Source organism: Ursus arctos, unplaced genomic scaffold, assembly GCF_023065955.2.
Source record: "Ursus arctos isolate Adak ecotype North America unplaced genomic scaffold, UrsArc2.0 scaffold_22, whole genome shotgun sequence".
Taxonomy (NCBI): domain Eukaryota; kingdom Metazoa; phylum Chordata; class Mammalia; order Carnivora; family Ursidae; genus Ursus; species Ursus arctos.
The window spans coordinates 53,770,596-53,790,556 of NW_026622897.1; the positions used below are offsets into that span (position 1 = coordinate 53,770,596).

At 46.2% G+C, this 19,961-nt stretch overlaps 1 protein-coding gene across 2 annotated transcripts in view; it reads left to right on the plus strand.

Moving 5' to 3' along the window:
* The window catches only part of P4HA3 (prolyl 4-hydroxylase subunit alpha 3), a 41,858-nt gene extending 26,162 nt beyond the window's left edge, over nucleotides 1–15,696 (plus strand). For both annotated transcript variants that reach the window (XM_026518090.4, XM_057316702.1), the window contains exons 8-13: nucleotides 3,031–3,095; nucleotides 4,444–4,603; nucleotides 8,123–8,185; nucleotides 11,652–11,720; nucleotides 13,095–13,191; nucleotides 13,953–15,696. In XM_026518090.4, coding sequence (XP_026373875.2) covers nucleotides 3,031–3,095; nucleotides 4,444–4,603; nucleotides 8,123–8,185; nucleotides 11,652–11,720; nucleotides 13,095–13,191; nucleotides 13,953–14,023 — 525 coding nt within the window. In that variant the 3' untranslated portion in view covers nucleotides 14,024–15,696. The remainder of the gene's footprint in view (nucleotides 1–3,030; nucleotides 3,096–4,443; nucleotides 4,604–8,122; nucleotides 8,186–11,651; nucleotides 11,721–13,094; nucleotides 13,192–13,952) is intronic.
* The last annotated feature ends 4,265 nt before the right edge of the window (nucleotides 15,697–19,961 follow it).

Genomic DNA, 19,961 nt, shown 5'->3' on the forward strand with positions numbered 1-19,961 from the left:
CTGCTTGTGTTCCCTCTCTCGCTGGCTGTCTCTATCTCTGTCGAATAAATAAATAAAATCTTAAAAAAAAAAAAAAAAAGAAAGAAAGTGAGCCTTCCCGTGAGGGAAAGGCAGATGGGTGAAGAGCAGATGGCAGGGGAGGGAAACACAGAGAAGGCTGCCCGGTGGATGTGAAATTCATCCGAGTAACAGGTGGCAGAGGGATCGCAGGAAGACGAAACAGTACATGCAAAGGACCCACGTGCGGTGTGTTCAGAGATGGGGCGGAGCTCGCCGGCGCAAGCGTGCAAGGGATGGGGTGGGAGGTGATCGGAGATGAGGCTGGACGGCGAGACACCGTCGGGAAGTGCCATAAATACCATGCTGGGGAGCTTGGATTTGATCCCAGACGCAGGGGGAGAGCTCTTGGACAGGAGACTGGCATGATCAGGCCTGTTGATTTTAGGGAAGATTCTGACAGCAGACATGGATTGGAGGGATAAGAGTAGCAATAGTCATCTCATCCAGGAGCCCCTCCAGTGAAGTCTGGAATCTTGAGCATTAAGCTCCATTGGTCAATTGGAACCAAGTATCGTCAATAGCTTTGGCATCTCAGTGAGCCGGTGGTAGTATTTGGCCAGCTGCTACTTCTTCCTTAGAACAACTCTGTTGTCATGGTAGCAGGACAGGCAGCCCACCCGGCAGTCCGGCAGGGCCAGGCCATCTGTTTGGCGCGCAAAGACTTTGCCACTCTCCCCCTTCGCTGAAGCTGATGTAGAGACTCTGATCCCTGTCTGGTCTTCGGCTTTGCCAGGAATAAGCCTCGGTTTACAGGGTGGGGCTGCCGCATGGAAACTAAATTCAACCCAAGCCACCGAAGCCTCTCCTGAGGCTTGAATTTAGTTCATCTGCTTCCCATCCCAAACACTGCTCTCTTGTGCCTTCTCCCTCTATCCACATCCCAGCCATTCTTGAAGACTCAGTGGAAGCCTCACGCCTCCCTTTGCCCACTAGCCCTGCCATCTCCACTTGCGTGGGTTCTTTCCGTAGGAACATTTTTTTCAGAGCACGTTTTGGAGCCTCGTACAATTAACCTCTTTCTTTTTTGAACTCAAAGCTTTTGTCACCAGTTGTGTGGTATTTAAATTTTTTCATTTATTCTGCCATTTTTGTGTTGTCTGGTATCACTAGCTGTTTCAGGGGTTAGCATCCCGTCTCCCCAACTAGACTGTAATCTAGGAGGGATCACAGGCCGTCCTTGAAATGCCCATTGCAGCCAGAGTACTCTTCAAAGGGTTGCATCTGACCACGTCAAGGCTTTACTTTAAACTCTTGAATGGGCCACTTGAACGTCATAAAGCTCCGTGGCCTGCTGCTGCAGACCCGCCCACGGCACATGCCCCTTGCGCTCGACGCCCCAGCCACACTATACGACTTGCACCTCCACGAGCGGGCCACGCTCCCCCAACCTCTGCTCACACTTTTCTCTCTGCATAAGTCACTCTCCCCTTGGCCTCTTTTCGCCTGTCTTTTGGGTATCCTGGGAAGCTTTCCCGTCCCTCATAAGGGACTAGATGTTCCTTCTTAGTATTTTCTTAGTGCCCTGTACTTGTCCGTTCCGGCCCCATTGCACGACTTTTGTCGCTCCGTATGTTGTATTCCCAATGCCTCGCGCAGTGCTCAGCTCAGAGAACAACCAATAAGTATTTGTCCCCAGAAGTGAACGCCTTGCTGGTGTACAATAAATAATTGTCAAAGGAACTAAGTGTAAGGTGACTCCTTAATGGGGACCAGGATGGAATGGAGATGCCCTAGGATTTTTCTTTAAACCACTGATGTTACCCTAGAAGAACATAAGGCAGCGAATCCTTGAGGAATCTCTCCTCTGTCCCCTATGAGGGGCTCAGGGGAGGACGCTGGGTGAAGACTAGACAGAGGCATTATCAGTCCCCTACCGATTCCCCGCATCCTGATACCGCAGAAGGATAGGCTGAAGGGAACTCCCAAGAAGGTATTGTTCACATGCTGCATTTTATAGCTGGGGAAATGGGTACAGGGAAACAGACTTTTCCAAAGTTGTCTACCTGGTTTAGCAGCAGGAATAGTAATCTTATAGAAGCCTCCAGAAGGGAAAGTGTGTGTGTCTTGTGCAGTTCATTGCCCCGCGCTCTGCTCTGACTGCGTGTGAAGCGCTGGGGCTGGGTCATTAAGCACAGGACTCTGGTTCATTCATTCATTCATTTGTTCCTTTCACTAATATCGAGCACCTACTCCCTGCCAGGCCTTCTCTGGACTCTAGGGACACGGCACTGACAAAAGACTTGCCCTCATGGAGCTGACATGGTGATGACAGAGGCAGAAGTACACACATCCTTATGTAAATCTTTCTCTTTCTGTCCCCGGTACGGTGCTTTTGCAGTTAGAAGCCCCTCTACTTAAAAAGAATTTAAAATTTACATCTAGACATTCAGAACAAAATAGAAACATTGAGTTAAATTAGAGACATTGAACCTGTTTGGAATTCTCTTCCCCACATAATCAAGGCGGTTGCAGCAAAACAGATCTTGATTGTTTGTAAGGAAGGGCTTTGTCGGAATTGTTCAGGGGAGCGGGCTACCTCTGAGGGTGGAGTTTCCTTGCTGGAGGGGTTCGTTTAATACGACAAACGCTAAGTGCTTACCGGAGGCCGGGCCGTGCCACCAGGAACAAAGATGAGTGAGAAACAGCCTTGTTCTGACAGAACTCACAGTCTCAGATGCACAAGGGGTTCAGATATCACTTTATTTCGGCTCAGCAAGCTTTTATTGAGTGCTTACTGTCTACAAGATATGACCCTAAAGGTTATTTTTGACTCAGATTTTTTGGTCACTTATTATCTTCTGTTTTTGAGATCAATAGCTATCACTAAATTAGCGTGTGCAAAATATTTGAAGTTGGGGAGGAACTGGCGATTGTTAGGTTGACATTCAAGAGAGGGGCATGTCTATAGAAATGAGGGAGTCCTTCCCTTCACATCACGACTTGTACTTTCTCTTACGTCCTGCACATCAGCTACAGAGATCTGTGGTGGCGTCAGGGGAGAAGCAGTTGCCAGTGGAGTATCGCATCAGCAAAAGGTAAGAGGGGTCCTTCCTTGGCAGTGACTCTGGTCATACTTGCTGCCTGCCCTTGGGCCTGTGGCACAGCTGACTGAAGGCTGAGAACAGCCATCCAGAGATGCTAGAGAACCCATGGTCATGTTTATATCTGTACATTCTCGGTGAGAGGGAGAAATTTCCACTTCCCTCGCCCAAGGCCCTTTCACAGGTTGTTCTAGGGTCTGAGGACTTAACTAGGAGGCCCTTAGGGAAAGACTTGACAAAGCTTCCGTGCCAGGAACCAGAAATTAGCTGTGTAGATGTTCTCCTCAGCAGGATTGCTTTTCCAGAGAATTCAGTTCTGTTCCCATTTGGAATTTGACTTTATAAGGTTCCGCTCCCACCTCCTGACTCATATTCAGAGCATGACTTGCCAATTCAGGCGAGAAGGGTGGACGGAATCTCTGGACCTGATGGCTTCTAGAGAGGCAGATTCAGCTGTGAGAGCCCAGCTTTATGCTCTCCCCTCAACTCCTGCTCCCAGCCCCCTGCAGACCTTGATTTGTACTGTAAAGACCGGACTTATGATCAGTAAGAGGATGAGTCCCCATCGGAGCCGTGGGAGACAGTGGCAACAGCCTCTTTGGGGAGAGGCCAGACCTCAGGATGAGTGGATAGTTTTGTTGTCTGGGAAGTGAGGTGAATAATGAAAGCTTTGATTCAGAATCATTTGGTTTAACTTCTTTCGTCCAGTATATTTAGAGACCTTTCATACGAGGAGTTACTCTCTAAACTTGGGAAGGTCCATACGCCTCACTTTATTGCTTTTCTAACCTTTCTGACATTGTGGTGTCAGAGAGAAAATCTGACCTACTTAGAGTCATTGTTTTTAAGGGAGTAGGTGGTATTCTTCTTACTTTTCAGATGAAGAACCTGAGAGCCTCACCGCCCCCTCTTTTTCCTACCATCACTCTGTATGCCTTTGAATTTTGGTTCTGTCCTCACAACTTCCCTGGAACTGGTCCTTCAAAGGTCACCAGTGAACTTCCAGTCACCAAATCACTTTCCTGCCCATGATCCTTCACTGACTGTCTACCACCCACAAAGACCATGGCATCCTCAGCTTTTTACAACATGTCCCGAACCTACTTTTCCAGCCTTGTCTCCCATTACTTCTTTCACAGACCAAATGCTCCCACACTTGTACGGACTGTGTATTGTCATACCTCCATGTCTGTGCTTATGCTGTTTCTTCAGCCTGCCTGCCTGCCTTTCTTCCTTCCTTCCTTCCATCCTTCCTTCCGGCGGTCGATGTAGCTCATTCATTCACAGACATAGTCATTTCTGGCATCAGATCATTGATGCTACAATCTGTGGTGTGTTTTAGTGCCTGGCTGAAGGATACCGTCGATCCCCTGCTGGTGACCCTTGACCATCGCATTGGTGCCCTCACCGGTCTTGATGTCCAGCCTCCCTACGCAGAGTATCTCCAGGTGGTGAATTATGGAATTGGCGGCCACTATGAACCTCACTTTGACCATGCTACGGTAACTATGGGGTCAGTGATCAATCTTCTGCGGTAGGGAAGCGGGGTATTACTTATTTCTCTAAGGCGAGCCCTTATAATGCTCTCAGGGAATACCAAGTGAAGTCTTCGAACAAAGGCTCTTGTTCCAGGAAGGTCTGAAAACCTTGGTTTCAAGCTGATTGCTGCCGACTCATTTCCTTTTGGGCCACCATCCCCCCCCTTTCCAAAATTTGCTAGTGGGAAGAAGAATGTGGCCCGTCATGGAGTCTTCTGTCTCACTTCACCCAGGGACTTCCCAGTGAGGATTGTCCTTCTTCCAGTCACTCTCCTTTCCTCATGATCTCAACTGCCCATCTTTGCTGATGTGTACTCAGTAAATAATTTTTGAGGATTTAAAGATCTCCCCAAAATTGATCTGTAGATTCAGTCCAAACTTTATCAAAATTATAGGAGGCTTACTTTTATAGACATTAATAAGCTGATCCTAAAATGTATATGGAAATACAAAGGACCCAGGATAGCCAAAATTTTGCAAAAGAACAAAGTTGGAGGACACACACTAATTGATTTCAGCATGTAATATAGAGCTACAGTAATCAGGGCCATGTGGTACTGATATAAGGATAGACACCTAGGTCATTGGAACAGAACAAAATCCAGAAATAAGCTCACACATTTATGATCAACTGATTTTTGACAAAGGTGCCAAGGAAAATCAATGAAAAAAAGATACCCTTTTCAACAAATAGGGCTGGGATAATTGGATATCTACTTGCAAAATAACAACAACTTTAGACCCTTACCTCATACCATATACAAAAATTAACAACGCACGATCCATAAAAGAAAAATAAAAGTGATAAATTGGACCTCATCAGAATTAAAATCATTTGCTTTTCAAAAACATCATTAGGAAATGAAAAGACAAGCCAGTAACTAGGAGAAAACATTCACAAATCCTATATCTGACAAAGGACTTGTATCCAAAATATATAAAGAACTTACAATTCAGTAATAAGAGAATTCAGGGGCGCCTGGATGGCTCAGTCAGTTAAGTGTCTGCCTTTGGCTCATGTCATGATCTCAGGGTTCTGAGATCGAGCCCTTCTTTGTCGGTCTCTGTGCTCAGCAGGGAGTCTGCTTCTCCCTCTCCCTCTGCCCCTACCCTATTAAATAAATAAAATCTTTTTTTTTTAAGATTTTATTTATTTATTTGACAGAGATAGAGACAGCCAGCGAGAGAGGGAACACAAGCAGGGGGAGTGGGAGAGGAAGAAGCAGACTCATAGCGGAGGAGCCTGATGTGGGGCTCGATCTTATAACGCCGGGATCACGCCCTGAGCCGAAGGCAGACGCTTAACGACTGCGCCACCCAGGCGCCCCTAAATAAATAAAATCTTAAAAAAAAAAGACAGCTCAATTTTTTCCTTTATCTGTCATCTATCTATCTATCTACCTGTCATCTATCTATCTATCTATCTATCTGTCTATCAATCAATCTATCTATCTATCTAAGTAGGCTCTACAACCAACGTGGGGCTTGAACTCACAAACCTGAGATCAAGGGTTGCATACTTTGTCGACTCAGCCAGCCAGGCACCCCATAACTCAATTTTTAACAATGGGCTTATTCGAATTAATATTTTGAATAATGAAATAAGATAAATGAATGGCTAATAAGCACATGAATATAGGCTCAATGTCATTAGGGAAATAGAAATTAAAACCACAATGAGATAGCACCATAATTCTATTACAGTGGCTAAAATAAAAAAAAAAAAAAAAACGGATCACATCAAGTGTTGATGGAGATGTGGAGGAACTCGAACTTTCATACATTGCTGATGGGAATGTGAAATGGTACAGCCACTTTGGAAAACAGTTTGGCAGGTTTTTAAAGGAGATTTTATTTATTTGAGAGATAGAGATGAGCGGGATGGAGGGGCAGAAGGAGAGGGAGAAGCGGACTCCCTGCTGAGCAGGGAGCCCGACAAAACAGGGCTCGATCCTAGGACCCAGGATCATGACCTGAGCTGAAACAGACGCTTAGGCGACTGAGCCTCCCAGGCGCCCCAGTTTGGCAGTTTCTTTAAAGGTTAAACACGCACCTACATACGATGCAGCCATTCCACTCCTAAGTATTTTACCCAAGAGAGAAGGACATATATGTCCATACAGACACTTGTACGAGAACGTTTATATTTATTGGTAGTAGCTCAGAATCATAACAAGCCAAGTGCTCATCAACGGGTGAATGGATAAACACAGTTTTCTGTACCTACAGAATGGAATACTACTCAGCAAGAAAAAGGAATTAAGAACTGTGGATACATGCAACAGTACAGATGAACCGTAAAAACTCTATGCTAAGTGAAAGAAGCCAAGCAAAAAAAGACGACATATTTTATGATTCTGTGTATATGAAATTTCTAGAAAAGGCAAGACTGTAGAGACAGCACATCAGTGGTTACCCGGGGTTGAGGGTGGAACGGGAATTGACTACAAACTGACACGAGGGAACTTTTTAAGCTGAGGCAAGTGTTCTAAAACTGGGTAGTGGGAGTGCTGCACAACTATGAAAATTTACTAAAGCTCCCTGAAAAATGCTCTTAAGTGGGTGAATTTTATGATATGTAAATTGTATCTCAGTTAAACGGTTCTATGATAAAAGAGTGTATCTCTTTAGCCAATAATTGGGAACTCCGGCTTATGACTGGTGTCCCAGAGAGTAATTCTCTGTAATACTGTATCTGCTAATTCCTTTATTTCACTGAACCCGAAGTTAACCTCATATAGTACTTTCACTACTGACGAGCAATTCTGTTTGATTAGCACAGTTGACCTTGAACAACGCAGGCCAACCCCTTGCACAGCCAAGAATTTGTATGAAATTGGGACTCTCCAGAACTTAACTACTCATAGCCTACTGTCGACTAGAAGCCTTACCAGTAACATAAACAGTTGATTAACACATTTTTTATGTCATATGTTTTATATACTGTAATCTTACAATAAAGTAAGCTAGATAAAAGAAAATGTTATTAAGAAAATCGTAAGGAGGGGGGCGCCTGGGTGGCGTAGTCATTAAGCGTCTGCCTTCGGCTCAGGGCGTGATCCCGGCGTTATGGGATCGAGTCCCACATCGGGCTCCTCCGCTGGGAGCCTGCTTCTTCCTCTCCCACTGCCCCTGCTGTGTTCCCTCTCTCGCTGGCTGTCTCTCTGTCACATAAATAAATAAAATCTTTAAAAAAAAAATCGTAAGGAGGATACATGTACAGTACTTGTTGGAAAAAAACCCGCATACAAGTGGACCTGCACAGTTTAAACCCATATACAATTCACTTGAACGAGTATCTAATAGTAAAAGAAAAAAAGTAAGTGAGTACCTGCCAGCAAGGGTGGGTACTCAACTAGCTGTGGCTCAAGGCTAGATCCCATATGTGACACCCCCATTTTTCTCCCTGTCGTATGTTGGAATCCTGACTGTCCCTTTGGTGCCATGTGCATAAAGTAATGATATGTTCTATTTTTGTCTCAGTCACCAACCAGCCCACTGTACAGGATGAAGTCTGGGAACCGAGTTGCAACATTTATGATCTATGTGAGTCTTGCTTTGGTTGGACCAGGGCTTCTTATATAATGATTATACTGCTGCTCTTTTATGGTTTTCAAAGCAATATAAGACACTGGTTTTATCTAATACAGCACAAAAATCTCTGGGACTCTTGTGATTTTCAGACAGCATTTTTATTAGGCACTATAGGAGATAAAGAAATAGAAGAGTTCCTGCCATCAGAGAGCTTACAGTGCATAGACTTAAATATGACCTTGTCATCGGCAGTGATTAGGATGGGAATACGGTTAAACACTGAAGCCAGGAGATCCTAGGACCTGAGCAACAGGAAGGGGATGTGAGAGTCTCTCTCTGAGGTCCTATGGACTAGTTGGTGTTGGAAAGCATGGACCCATGGATGAGGTTGTGGAGCCATGAGGGGAAAGAGGGAAGAGAAAGGAGACAGCTAAGATTACAGGAGGGAAGAACAGAGATGTCTACTGAGAAATTCAGTAAGTGTCGCTGTCTTACATGTAGTGAAAATTCTCTTTCCTGTCCCCCCATAAAATCTGCATTATACTGCCTTAACAAATATATTGGCCTCCTCTCCTAATTTCTGACCTGATTCCAGGAATTGAGCCTTCCCTGCAGATCATGTAGGTTTACTTCCTTCTCTGTGGGCCAGTCATAATTTCAGTCGTCCGTCACGTAAATTATAAGAGGTGTACGACTGTTAACGGAAGGGGTAAACATGCTAATAGAAGGGCTCTACATGACACCCGAAGATGAAGTCCTGCTTTCGGACTCATTAGAATAGCACACCCCCACCCTAGCATTCCCTCTTTTCTCAGTGCTGTGTTGTCTCCACAGTGCAGCCAAGAAAGGACAACCAGAGGCCACACTTCATGGTCTGTAATGCTGGGGATTCATTGTAGTTCTTCCTGTGACTCGGTTTTATACTTCCTGCAGACCCAGAGGCTGCCGCTTCCGGTGGTGTCTGGCCTCTAGTGGTCATTCTGAGTGTTCTGATCAGGCATAGAGGGACGTCAGCTCTCCAGGCAGGAGCATGTCTTGTATCAGCAGCTGGTTGCATCTCTGGTTGATGACTCAAGAGGACGTGGGAAGTCACAGGCAGTGAAGAATATTGGTGTCAAGCAAAGGATAGGACATCTAGGGGCCAGGATCTCTCTGTTCTTTACCTCCCTAATATCTCCTACCTCTGGTTCCCTGGTTACCGAGGCTCAGTTACTATGGTAGGGGTAGATTGGATGCAAGAGCCCTGCAATTTTAAATGGCAAAATGCAAGTGTGTGTGTGTGTGTGTGTGTGTGTGTGGAGGGGGGTGAGTATACACACGTGTGCATGTACATTTGAGCATAAGCATTTGTGATAGTGGAATGGAATGCACTTAGAGTTAGTTGGCCTAATTCCAGTTCTGCCACTTAATATGTGGCCTCAGCGCAAATCACATCAATTCTTTGAGCTTGTTTTCTTGTCCTGCACCTCCTCGTTGGGTTATCGTGAGGATCTGACGACATAATGTAAGGGGACGTCACTCTGTAAAGTTTTAGCCAATAGGTTTCTATCAGTGCATCCCAGAAGCAGGTATAGGACCCCTTAAAGGGGCATCGACACCATGGGACCTAGGACGTGCTAGGTTATCCCAATTCTTTCATCTTCAGGTTGAGGTAAAGACTGTTACAAACATTTCTAACGACAGACATTCAGGTTTATGGAGACTCTAAGAGTAATATTGTAGGGAGAAAATAATCTATAAGATGTGCAGAGGACTGAGCTGAAATCAAGTTAGTAATTTTTTATTCAAACTGGAGATAAGATCAGTCCCAGTACAAAACAGTGGAAGGTTTACTTCACCACACCGATCTCACAATCCTGCTCAGGAGCTTCTTAGCACACAGGTCAGATTCTCTTTTCAATTTGTTCGATAAGTCATTCCTTCCCGCCATACTGCAAAACCGCACGGAAAGGAACGCAGGTGAGTGCAGGCTGCCCCTGTGTATCTTGCTTACATCCCTAGTTGCTGACAACAGGGGTTACAACGGAATCATCCCATTACTTGAACACAAGGAGCAAACTGGTGCTCTCATCGACCTTCCCGAGGGGCTACGGGGGGAGCCAGGAAATGCTAAACATCACCACTGCCACCTCCAGGTTCTGAACCGTGTCAGTTCAGTTTCCTCTAACAAGTGCCAACATCCTAACGCCTAACAGGCGAATGTGGATCCACCCACGTTCCGGTAGACAGGGTGAGGTCGGACTGGCTCTGTCCTGTTGCACCGCTGGTGAGAAAGTCATTTCGCATTACGTATCAAAGGTATCCAATGTATGCACACACTCTTGACTCAGTGATACTAGTGGTCCAGACTCTCTCATGAGAACAGTGTAACATGAAAAAAAATGATTTTACTAAGAGTTGCTTGTAATAGCAAACATTTGGAAATAACCCGAATGTTCAAGGGTATGGCATGAAGACTGTGAGCAAGGACTCTGTAGTTAGCATTGGCTCAGTTCAAATCGGGCTCAGTCACAGAAGAGTGATGTGACCTTTTCTTAAGTACTTAATCGCTCTGAGACTCAGTTTCCTCATCTGTTAAATATGAATTATAACAATAATAATTCTAACTTATAGGATTGTTGTGAGGAATAAGTGAGATAATATACCTATAAGGACTCAGTATAATGTCTAGCATATAGTCAGTGCTGAATAAATGCCCAGTTAGTATGTAAATTACAACAGTGCCTTTTTCTCAATGTGATGAGCAATATTTGTATTTTCGTGTATTTTTAAATTTTTTATATATTTCTTTGACAATCAGAAGAAAAAAGTTCATATTAAGAGAAGACATCTACAATTCTAGAATATCTCAATGGTGAAACTCCTTAGCTGAGGTTACCTAGAATGGGATGAGTGGTCTGGGAAACATGCCAAAGCTGCCATCAGTGGTTCCTACAATGCCCAACTTTGAAAACTGACTGTAGTATAAACAGTGCTCTGTAAGCCACAGTCATGATCCGTTAGTGGGCTGGGAAATTAATTTAGTGGATGTGGTCAGCATTTAAGAAATCTGAACTAGAATAGAATAAAATAATATGGACAATAACAAAGGATATCTCATGTAGTAAGAATATTTAATGAAACTTTTATTTCAGGGGTGTGTGTATGTCTTTGGTTGTGATATAAACCAGATTTCTTCCTGAGGGTCTCCAACTTCAAATCAACTTACTGTAGCCCTCAATAAGGATGTTAGCTGGAAGGATAAAGAAAGGGGGTGTTCCTAAAGGCTGTCCTCTTGTGGCCCTGCAGGTAAACAATGATGCCAGGGAGTAGGCTCCCTTAATTCTTAAGTTGGGTGATTATCTTTGAATAAGTATTTCTCCCAGAGCTGAAATAGGGGGACACAGGAAGGATTCTATGCAGAAATGACATCAGATGTCAAGTGGGGCAGGGTTGGGTGGTCAGGGACTATTTCAACGCTGGCTCTTTGGCATTGTAGCTGAGCTCCGTGGAAGCTGGAGGAGCCACTGCCTTCATCTATGCCAACTTCAGTGTGCCTGTGGTCAAGGTGAGTGGGGGTCTGGTCCCAGCACATGGTGGTAATGAGAGTGCAGAACTAACACCTGAGCTTCCGTGCTGTCTGTGCGTGCAAGCTTATTCCTGGGAGGAGGGATAAAAGGCATTTTCCCCTGATTCTCAGAATCAAAGATAATTCCTCAATTTAGATGACCACATGTGACTTGTGCGTCTATTTTTAAGTTTTATGGCTACTTATATTACAAGTGGATGATTACATGTCTGCCTTCTCTATTACGATAGAACTCAAAGGTTTTGGTGACCCTTGGATCCTCTAGAGCAACGGGTCCCTCAGGCATTCATTCAGGAAACACTGAGGGCCGAAAGCACTGAGGGTACAGAGGAAAACTCATAGCCCTTATCCTCCAGGAGCTCACAGAGACGTTAACAGGCAGTAACAGCATATTGCAGTAAGAGCTATGAGATCACGTGAGGCACAGAGGGCCACGTGATAAGAGGTTTTCATTTCCCCCCAGTTGCAGACCCATCAAGCTCCCTCAAAGCCCTTACCTAATTGGGGAATGAAATGAAGATACAGAAATGATACCGTGCCTATAAAACACTTAGCACAGCACCAGTAAGCATTGCCTAAGTAAAGGCAGGGGATTGGTGTCTCTTCTAGACTTGGGAATGTAGAAGCTATCGGTGCATTCTGGAAAGCTCTCATTACCTTGGGCTTTGACAGCTTCTAATGGCCAAGGTTAAACTAGGTCTATAGGAATTGTAGGGGAAAAGGCCGTGCATTGGGGGAAAATGGACATACAGGATTTGTCAAGACGCCTGGGTTTGAGTCTCGACTTTGTTCCTTCTTAGTTGCATTACTTAAAGCCCCTAATTGTCAACTTCCTTGCTTATAAAGTGGGGAGTATGATAAAGCCTGCTTCCTGGGGGTATTATTGGTAAGTGCCTGAGGAAGGGTAAGCATCTGATTAAGGTCTTAATTGTATAAGGAATATTTTGTTCTGCTTTGTGGTTTTTGCTGAGGGCCTCTCCCCTGGGATCCAATGACATCATGTGTTCACCTTTCTCCTAGCACTTGCCACACTGTCTTGTCCTCCTCTGTTTTTATATCTGTCTCTCCTATAAGACTGTGGGCTCCTGAGAGCAGAATTGGATATGATTTGTCTCTGAATCCTCAGGGCCTGGAGCAGAGTAGGCCCTCAATAAATCATGTATTCATGAAGGAATGGGTGAATGGCAACTTACGCCATTTTGTGCCATGTTATACATGCCTTGCCCCCAATCTGCATGGACAGTTTTCTCATTTAATGATATGCATGCATTTGTCCTTAGCCATAGCCTATGTACTTCCAAAGGACTGAAATTCTGGGCTGACCGTCTCTGGGGTGGGCCCTTTTGTTTTCAGAATGCGGCACTGTTTTGGTGGAATCTGCATAGGAGTGGTGAAGGGGATGGTGACACACTTCATGCGGGCTGTCCTGTCCTGGTGGGAGATAAGTGGGGTAAGGCCTGCCTCTCTGGGCATGAGAATTGGGTGAGGGGTTCAGAGTAAAGTCAGATAGGGGGTGGATGGAAAATAGCACAGCCCTGTCATTCCAAAAGCTTCCTTATAGTGCCACATGATACTGAGATGATCAGCTTGTGGGTTAGTTGCCCCCAACAGATTGGGAAGCCTTAAAGGGCAGAGATCCTCTCACAGAGCAGGTGTCGGTGAAAGTTTACTGACCTGACCAGAGAGGCCTTGATTCCTGAGCACAGCTGAGGAGGAAAATGGTCCTAAGTTCCAGCCCTCTAACCCAAGGAGAGAACCATCAAGCCACTGTGTGTCCCATTTAGTGCCTCCCCGTGAGGAGATGGTCACAAGGAAGAGATAAGTAAATAAGCAGATGTATTTATGTCATATATGTGTCCAAAAGCACTTAGTTCTGAAGACAGAAAAAGAAGTCGACCAGACTCTCATGCTGAGATGGCCATTGCCTAGAGAAACCACCCCTTTTTTTTCATTGCACCAGGGGGAGGGTGGACTTTCAGGAGCTTTCAGGGTTTGCAAATGAGTCTGTAGTAGACAGGACCCTGTCAGAGACTTTTTCTCTTTATCTTTGCTAGCAGCAACATCTGTAGTCTGTCGCAGGGCTGGAACTAGGGGGAGGCAAGGGAATTGCCCAAGGTGCAGAATGTAAGCGGCCCTTGCATGACCCTGTGAGCGAGCATTGTTGCTGTCTGCTCTGTTGAGCCTGGTCTTTTATTCCCCATTCTCTCCCAGTGGCCAACAAGTGGATACATGAGTATGGACAGGAATTTCGCAGACCCTGCACCTCAAGCCCGAAAGACTAAAATTGTTGGCATGTTGGCAGAGAGAAGCTGGTGGAGTCCTGCGGCTTTCCAGAGAAGCCAGAAGCCAAAGGCCAGGCTAGGAGAGGAGAAAGGAGAGCTACCTTCTGGAAGACGGCCTTGTCAGCACTGCTTGTTCCTTGCAAAAGGAGGTGGTCTGTACCAGGAACACCTGAGAATTCTTCTCAAACCATCAGTCAGAGTAGAATGGATGGGCAATACAAAGAAGGGTGCAGGAAGGCCAGAGGGAGAAGTTTCTGGGGCTTAGACACTCTAGAATAGAAACAGGATATATCAGTAGTCCCTGGGGTTTGGTCAGTGGGGTTTTTGCCACTCTGAGCCTTGACCACAGGGGCCCAGAAGTGGCAATGAGGACACCTGCGGGAGGGGGCTAGCCTAACCCCCATGGCTTCCTGCCCTTCTCCCCACTGACTTCTCCTGAAGACTGAGCAGGGACTGTCTCCATAACAGGAGTGTACCTCATAGGATTTTTTTTTTTCCAAGCAGAATGAAACTTTCTTTTTTTTATATGAGGATTTTTTAATACAGCCATTAAAAATGTCTACGAATCATTTTTCACAACCAAGCATATTCTTACGTTATAACATTGAATTAAAAAAATACATAAAAATGTATTTATGCTATAATCTCAACTTGGCTCACCTCCCACCATTCCCCTCTCATTATATTCCAGACACATGACATTCTTTCTGTTCCTAAAACCTATGCTCATCGCCATCAGCATCGCTCCTACCTTTCAGGTCTTTGCATTTGCTACTCCTTCCGACTCCCCATGGCCGGGCTCTTCTCATCAGCCCACTCTGGGCTCAGTGTCACCTCAGACATCTCTTCCCTATCATCCGACTCACCAGCCATTTTCTTTCATGTTAACTGATTTTATATTCTTCATAACACATTTCTCAAATCACTCCGGTCATTTGTGGTCAGTTGTCTTCCCTGCAGGGTGGGTGCTTTAAGGGCCCCACTATACTCTGTCCGCGCTTCTCTAATAGCCCCCAGCGCGCTGAATTTCAGTATTTGTTTATTTGCCTGCTGCTTGCACTAGACTCTGCACTCCTTCTTCCTCTTGGTATCTCCCGAAGAAGGTTTGGTTCAAATAAGTAGGCATTCAGCAAATATTTTTGGATAAATGACTAAAAAGGCACCTTTTGAGCCGCACTTTGGAGGACTGGTACTTTTCATAGAGTCTAATGAGCAGAAGCATTTCCCGACAGAAGGACGAGCATGAGCCGGGGCTGTATTGTAAGTGACTGTAATGTTTGAGCGCTGGGGCAGAGCACATTCCAGGCAACTTGGCTCAGGTGCCTCAGTGGGGCGGGAGTGTGTGTCTCGCTCACCAAGAAGGCACACAGTTAAAGGACTGGGTGGCCGCTGGGGGGCCTCTGCCCTGTCCCGGCGCTGTGTACTTCGGGATTGCTGCTTCCCAGGCTTGTGCCCCTAAGGAAAGGGTTCTAATGGGCTGATATCCAGCTTCCTCCAGGGCCTCAATGAGCACCTGGTCACATCTTCGGTATTTCTGCCGAGTGTCCCAACATTCTGTAACCCCTCTCACTAAATTACTAAATTTTGTCATGCAGGGGAGGGAATTTTACCTCTACTCTTCTTTATTCTTAGCTGAGGCCTCTGTAATAAAAGACAGATTAGCAAGAGAAAAACAGCAGTTGATGAACGTGTATGCCTCATGGATACATGGGAGACACTGAGGGAAAAATGACTAACTCCCCCACGTGGCTTAGAATTCAGGATTAAACATCATCTTAATAGGGGAAGGGGAGGGGGAGACGTAGGCCTCTTAGGGGAGATTTTTAGGAAAGATGAAGGGGCCCTTAGAAAAACAGATGAGCGGTATGATAGTTTGTGACAAAGTCTGTCTGGGTGTAGTGTCTACTTCCAGTCTCTCCTGTGATGAGTCAGTCTTCCCCAGTTGCAGAAACTTCCAGGGAGGAGATTTATGACAACTGACTTCCTTTCGGAGGATCTGTCTTTAGGGAGATAAGGGGAGTTCAGAGAGAGCCGCTCCCTGCATTTGTTTTTCTTCAAGTGCCCATAGCTCAAAAAAATGTGCCAGAGTGGCATATTTGGGGGTGGCATGGTCTGCTACCCTCGGTCACATACTGAGGCTCCAGAGGACTGGGCCTGAAACAGAAAGCTACTGTCCACGAGCAACACAGCTCCCCTTCTTTACAGCTGCAGGCATCAGAGCCGGGCCTTCTCGGAACTGCGGGGTTGGTCTCAGCTGGTAACAGCAGCGGTGAACTTGGTGAGTTTACCATTCTAGGGGCACTGGTCTAAGGGCTTATCTGTGTCAGTGAGTCAATGTTCACCCCAACCGTACGCGGTCAATGCAGTATTATGCCCGTTTTACAGATACGGAGGCAGAGGTGCAGTTAGGTAACTTGCCCAAGTGCCATAGTCTGGCTCCAAACCTTGTGCTTTTAAACCACTACTTTTGCAGTGTCTGCCGTGTGGCAGTTATCACACATCCTGATCAGGCGACTGAGGGCCAAGAACTGTCTGGCAAGGAGTGCCTACTGAGCATTTCCCAGGGGCAGGCCTAGGCCCAGGCGTGCTGCAGGGGTGCTGAGAGGTGCAGGATGCAGTCCCTGGGAGCAGATGGCCAGTAGGGAGAGGAGACATGTGCACCCCGTGTTAAATGGAAGTTAAGCACAATGTGGAAAGGTTGCATGCAGTAAGAGAAGAATTCTTGAACGCTGCAGTCCAGAGCTGAAGGGATCGCGGTGGCTTGGGGTAGCCTCATTTGTTTACCAAAGTGTTGACTCAGTGCCAAGCCCTTGCAGGAACCCGGAATGGAGAGGAGAATTAGATGCCGACCCTGCCTAGATCCTCAAATCATCGTTAAGACAGTGTAGCCACAGGAGGAAACAGGGACACAGCACTGAGAAGCTCCTCAGAGGCTTCCTGGGAAGGAGAGACTGACCAGCTCTTGAGGGAAGCTTGGAAGGAAAGGCAGGGCTGTGCAAACAGGGGGACTGCCTGTCCCTTGAGCTATGAATAGTACCGCCTTACTTCTGGTCAGTATGTCAGTTTTCAAAACACTTAGCACTCCTCTTGAACCTCACCTACCCAGGGAGGAAAAGAGCAGGCATTATGGAAAGCAAGGTCTGGAATGGTTAGTGGCTTGCCTGGGGTTACATAGTAGAGCTTGGCCCCAGGCCTGGTCTGTCTCTTTTACCAGTGTTCTTTCCATTCAGTGGTTATCAAAGGTATGTCCCTCCATTGTACCACAACTAGAGAGTGGAAAGGCCTTATTCTTTTGTATTTGCACCAATCTCCATGCCCTCAGAAACTCTGACTAGTCCTGCTAGTAAGTGGGATGCTTTGGGGCCCTAACAGTGCTTAGTGGGTAGGTAGCTAATTCAGGACAGGGCTGACTGTGGTTTGGGGCACTACTTGTTTGTAATTTTGTTTCTTTCTTACACTGTTCTTCGGTCTTTTTTCTAATGACCTTGTCCAAGTGAGCTGTTGTATCACTCCAACAAGCCTCACTCCAGAGAATATTCTTTTACGTAAATGACTATCATCATTCTCACTGGTGACCACATTCTGGCCATACACCGTAGGCCAGGCACTGTGCTAAGAACTTAGGTGTACTTGTCTCCTGCAGTGCTTACGATGAGATAGGTACTAGTATCTCCATTTTGCAGATGAGAGAAACCGAGGCAGAGAACGTGTAACTTGCCTGAGGTTACACAGCTATGAAGTGGCAGAAGCAGGACTCAAATCCAGGTCTGTCTCCAAAGATCTTAACTAGCCAGCTGTTGTCTACACTGCATGTTATTTTGCTGTGGTTGTTTTGCTCCCACTGGCAGTACTGTCTTTGGAGCCAGTATTTTTTGAGAGGAGTCTCTAACCCTTTCCCAGGTGTTGAGAGGTCTATCCTTTCTGCCTCTAATGCCTAATAGTTAGAATCCTATCAGATGTAGGTATTTGTTTTTGTTGGTTTTTTTTTTAAAGATTTTATTTATTTATTTGACACAGAGACAGCCAGTGAGAGAGAGAAAAGCACGGGGAGTGGGAGAGGAAGAAGCAGGCTCCCAGCGGAGGAGCCCGATGTGGGGCTCGATCCTATAACACCGGGATCACGCCCTGAGCCGAAGGCAGACCCTTAACGACTGAGCCACCCAGGCGCCCCAGATGGAGGTATTTGTTGAATACACAAATGAATCACCTCAATTCCCCAGAGCTGCATGAACACCTATTGCGTGAACAGCTCCATGCTACGTGTTCCGTGAGAATCCAAGAAAATGAGGAGGCCTGCTCACTGCCCTTGAGGCAAAATTAGCAGACACCCAAATGTAAGAATAGCTAATTGGATATAATCAAGTGGAAAGCTGTGTGGTGTTACCCTAAGGATCACAGGAACTGGGAGAAAGGGCAGAGCCCTATGGCTAGAGTGGGCGGAAAGGGCTTCCACATCGGGGCCCCAGGAACACAACGGAAAGAGAATGTGTGTGGATAGAGGGCAGGGAGCAGCTACCCCCTCACTTTTATACACAAGGGGACAGGAGAGCTGAGCTGCTGGGGAGAAGGAAGTGAGAGGGTGTTAATCCTGGGGGGTCCTTGTCCAGCAGTGCCAAGGACAGACAGCACAAACTGCCCTTTCATGGAACCATTCAAAGAGTCTCCTGTCTGGGGCACTTGGCTGCTCAAGCTGGGAGAAGGCAAAGGAGAGGGGGTGGGGTGGGGTGGGGAGAAGGGACATTGGTGGGCAGACTGCTGTACACTTAGCAAAACTATGAAATCCCTTCAAAGCTAGGGAGAGGAGACAAACATTTGTATCTACTCTGTGCCAGCTATTTTATCTCCCTTGTCGTACAACAATTACCCCTTTTGGCAAAGGAGGAAAAGGAGGCTCAAAAAAAAGAAGAAGAAAAAAAAACCTTCCCTAAATTCACAGAAGAAGAGCTGGGATCTGGGGCATGGAGTTTCTCCCCACCAGCTGCTTCTAAACAGCCTCTTTCTCTCTGGACTTTTCTTTCTTCCTCACCTTGGAATCCCCACAATTTTCTCCCACTTTGGAAGGAGAGCCTGCCCCACCCCCCTTTTATTCCTTTCCTTGGTCACTTGATCCTTCCCAGGAAGTGCTTGATTGGCCTTTTCCTAAAGTCTGAATGACTGAGGGTCCCTCAAGTCTCTGCCAGGAGCATATTTGCATATGAAGTGGGTCACCCCTGGTGAAATCGAAGATTATTTCAAAGAAATGAAGTGCTAAGGGGAAACTCTTTGGCTGAGGGTTTGAGGGCATGGCTCAGATGGATCCCCATAGATAACTACCGTCTCCATGTTCTTTAAAGTTTGCCACTTTTCAGATGGAGCATAATAAAAGTAATGACCATTATACCTCTTGTTCATCTGCTTATCACCTTATGGGCCAGGAGGGCAGCAGTCACTTCCCCCACGTGTAAGAGGCCAGCCATTCGGCTAGTCCCCGTTTCCAAGGTTTCGCCTGGCTACAGGCTGGGGTTTTCTAGCAAACTGCTGAGAGAGGAAACCAGCTCTAGGAATAAGGGAGTCTCTTGAGTTTACATAACTTTCTGAGCCCTGGACCCAGACTGAGAATGTGTTGATTCTGGCCACTAGTGGGGCAGCCAGCTGGGGCAGAAGAGTTGGCTCAGAAACTCCATTCCTGCAGGGGAGAGTGTAACTATCTTTTGCTTCCTCTACTCCTATTGCAGGCTCTCTTCCTGCTCTTTCCTTGTGAAGTCCTGACCTTTAACTCCCTACCGCCAGTTCTGATGACAGACCCCTGAATCCAACTGAAGAATCCTTGGCATCTTACTGTCCAATTTGTCCGTTCATTCCACCTCCAAGCTAAAGAGCCTTTCCTCCTAGGATCTCATCCCTGCAGCCATTGTCCTAGTTAAGTACACCTTTGCCTTTTACCTGACTGCCACACTGC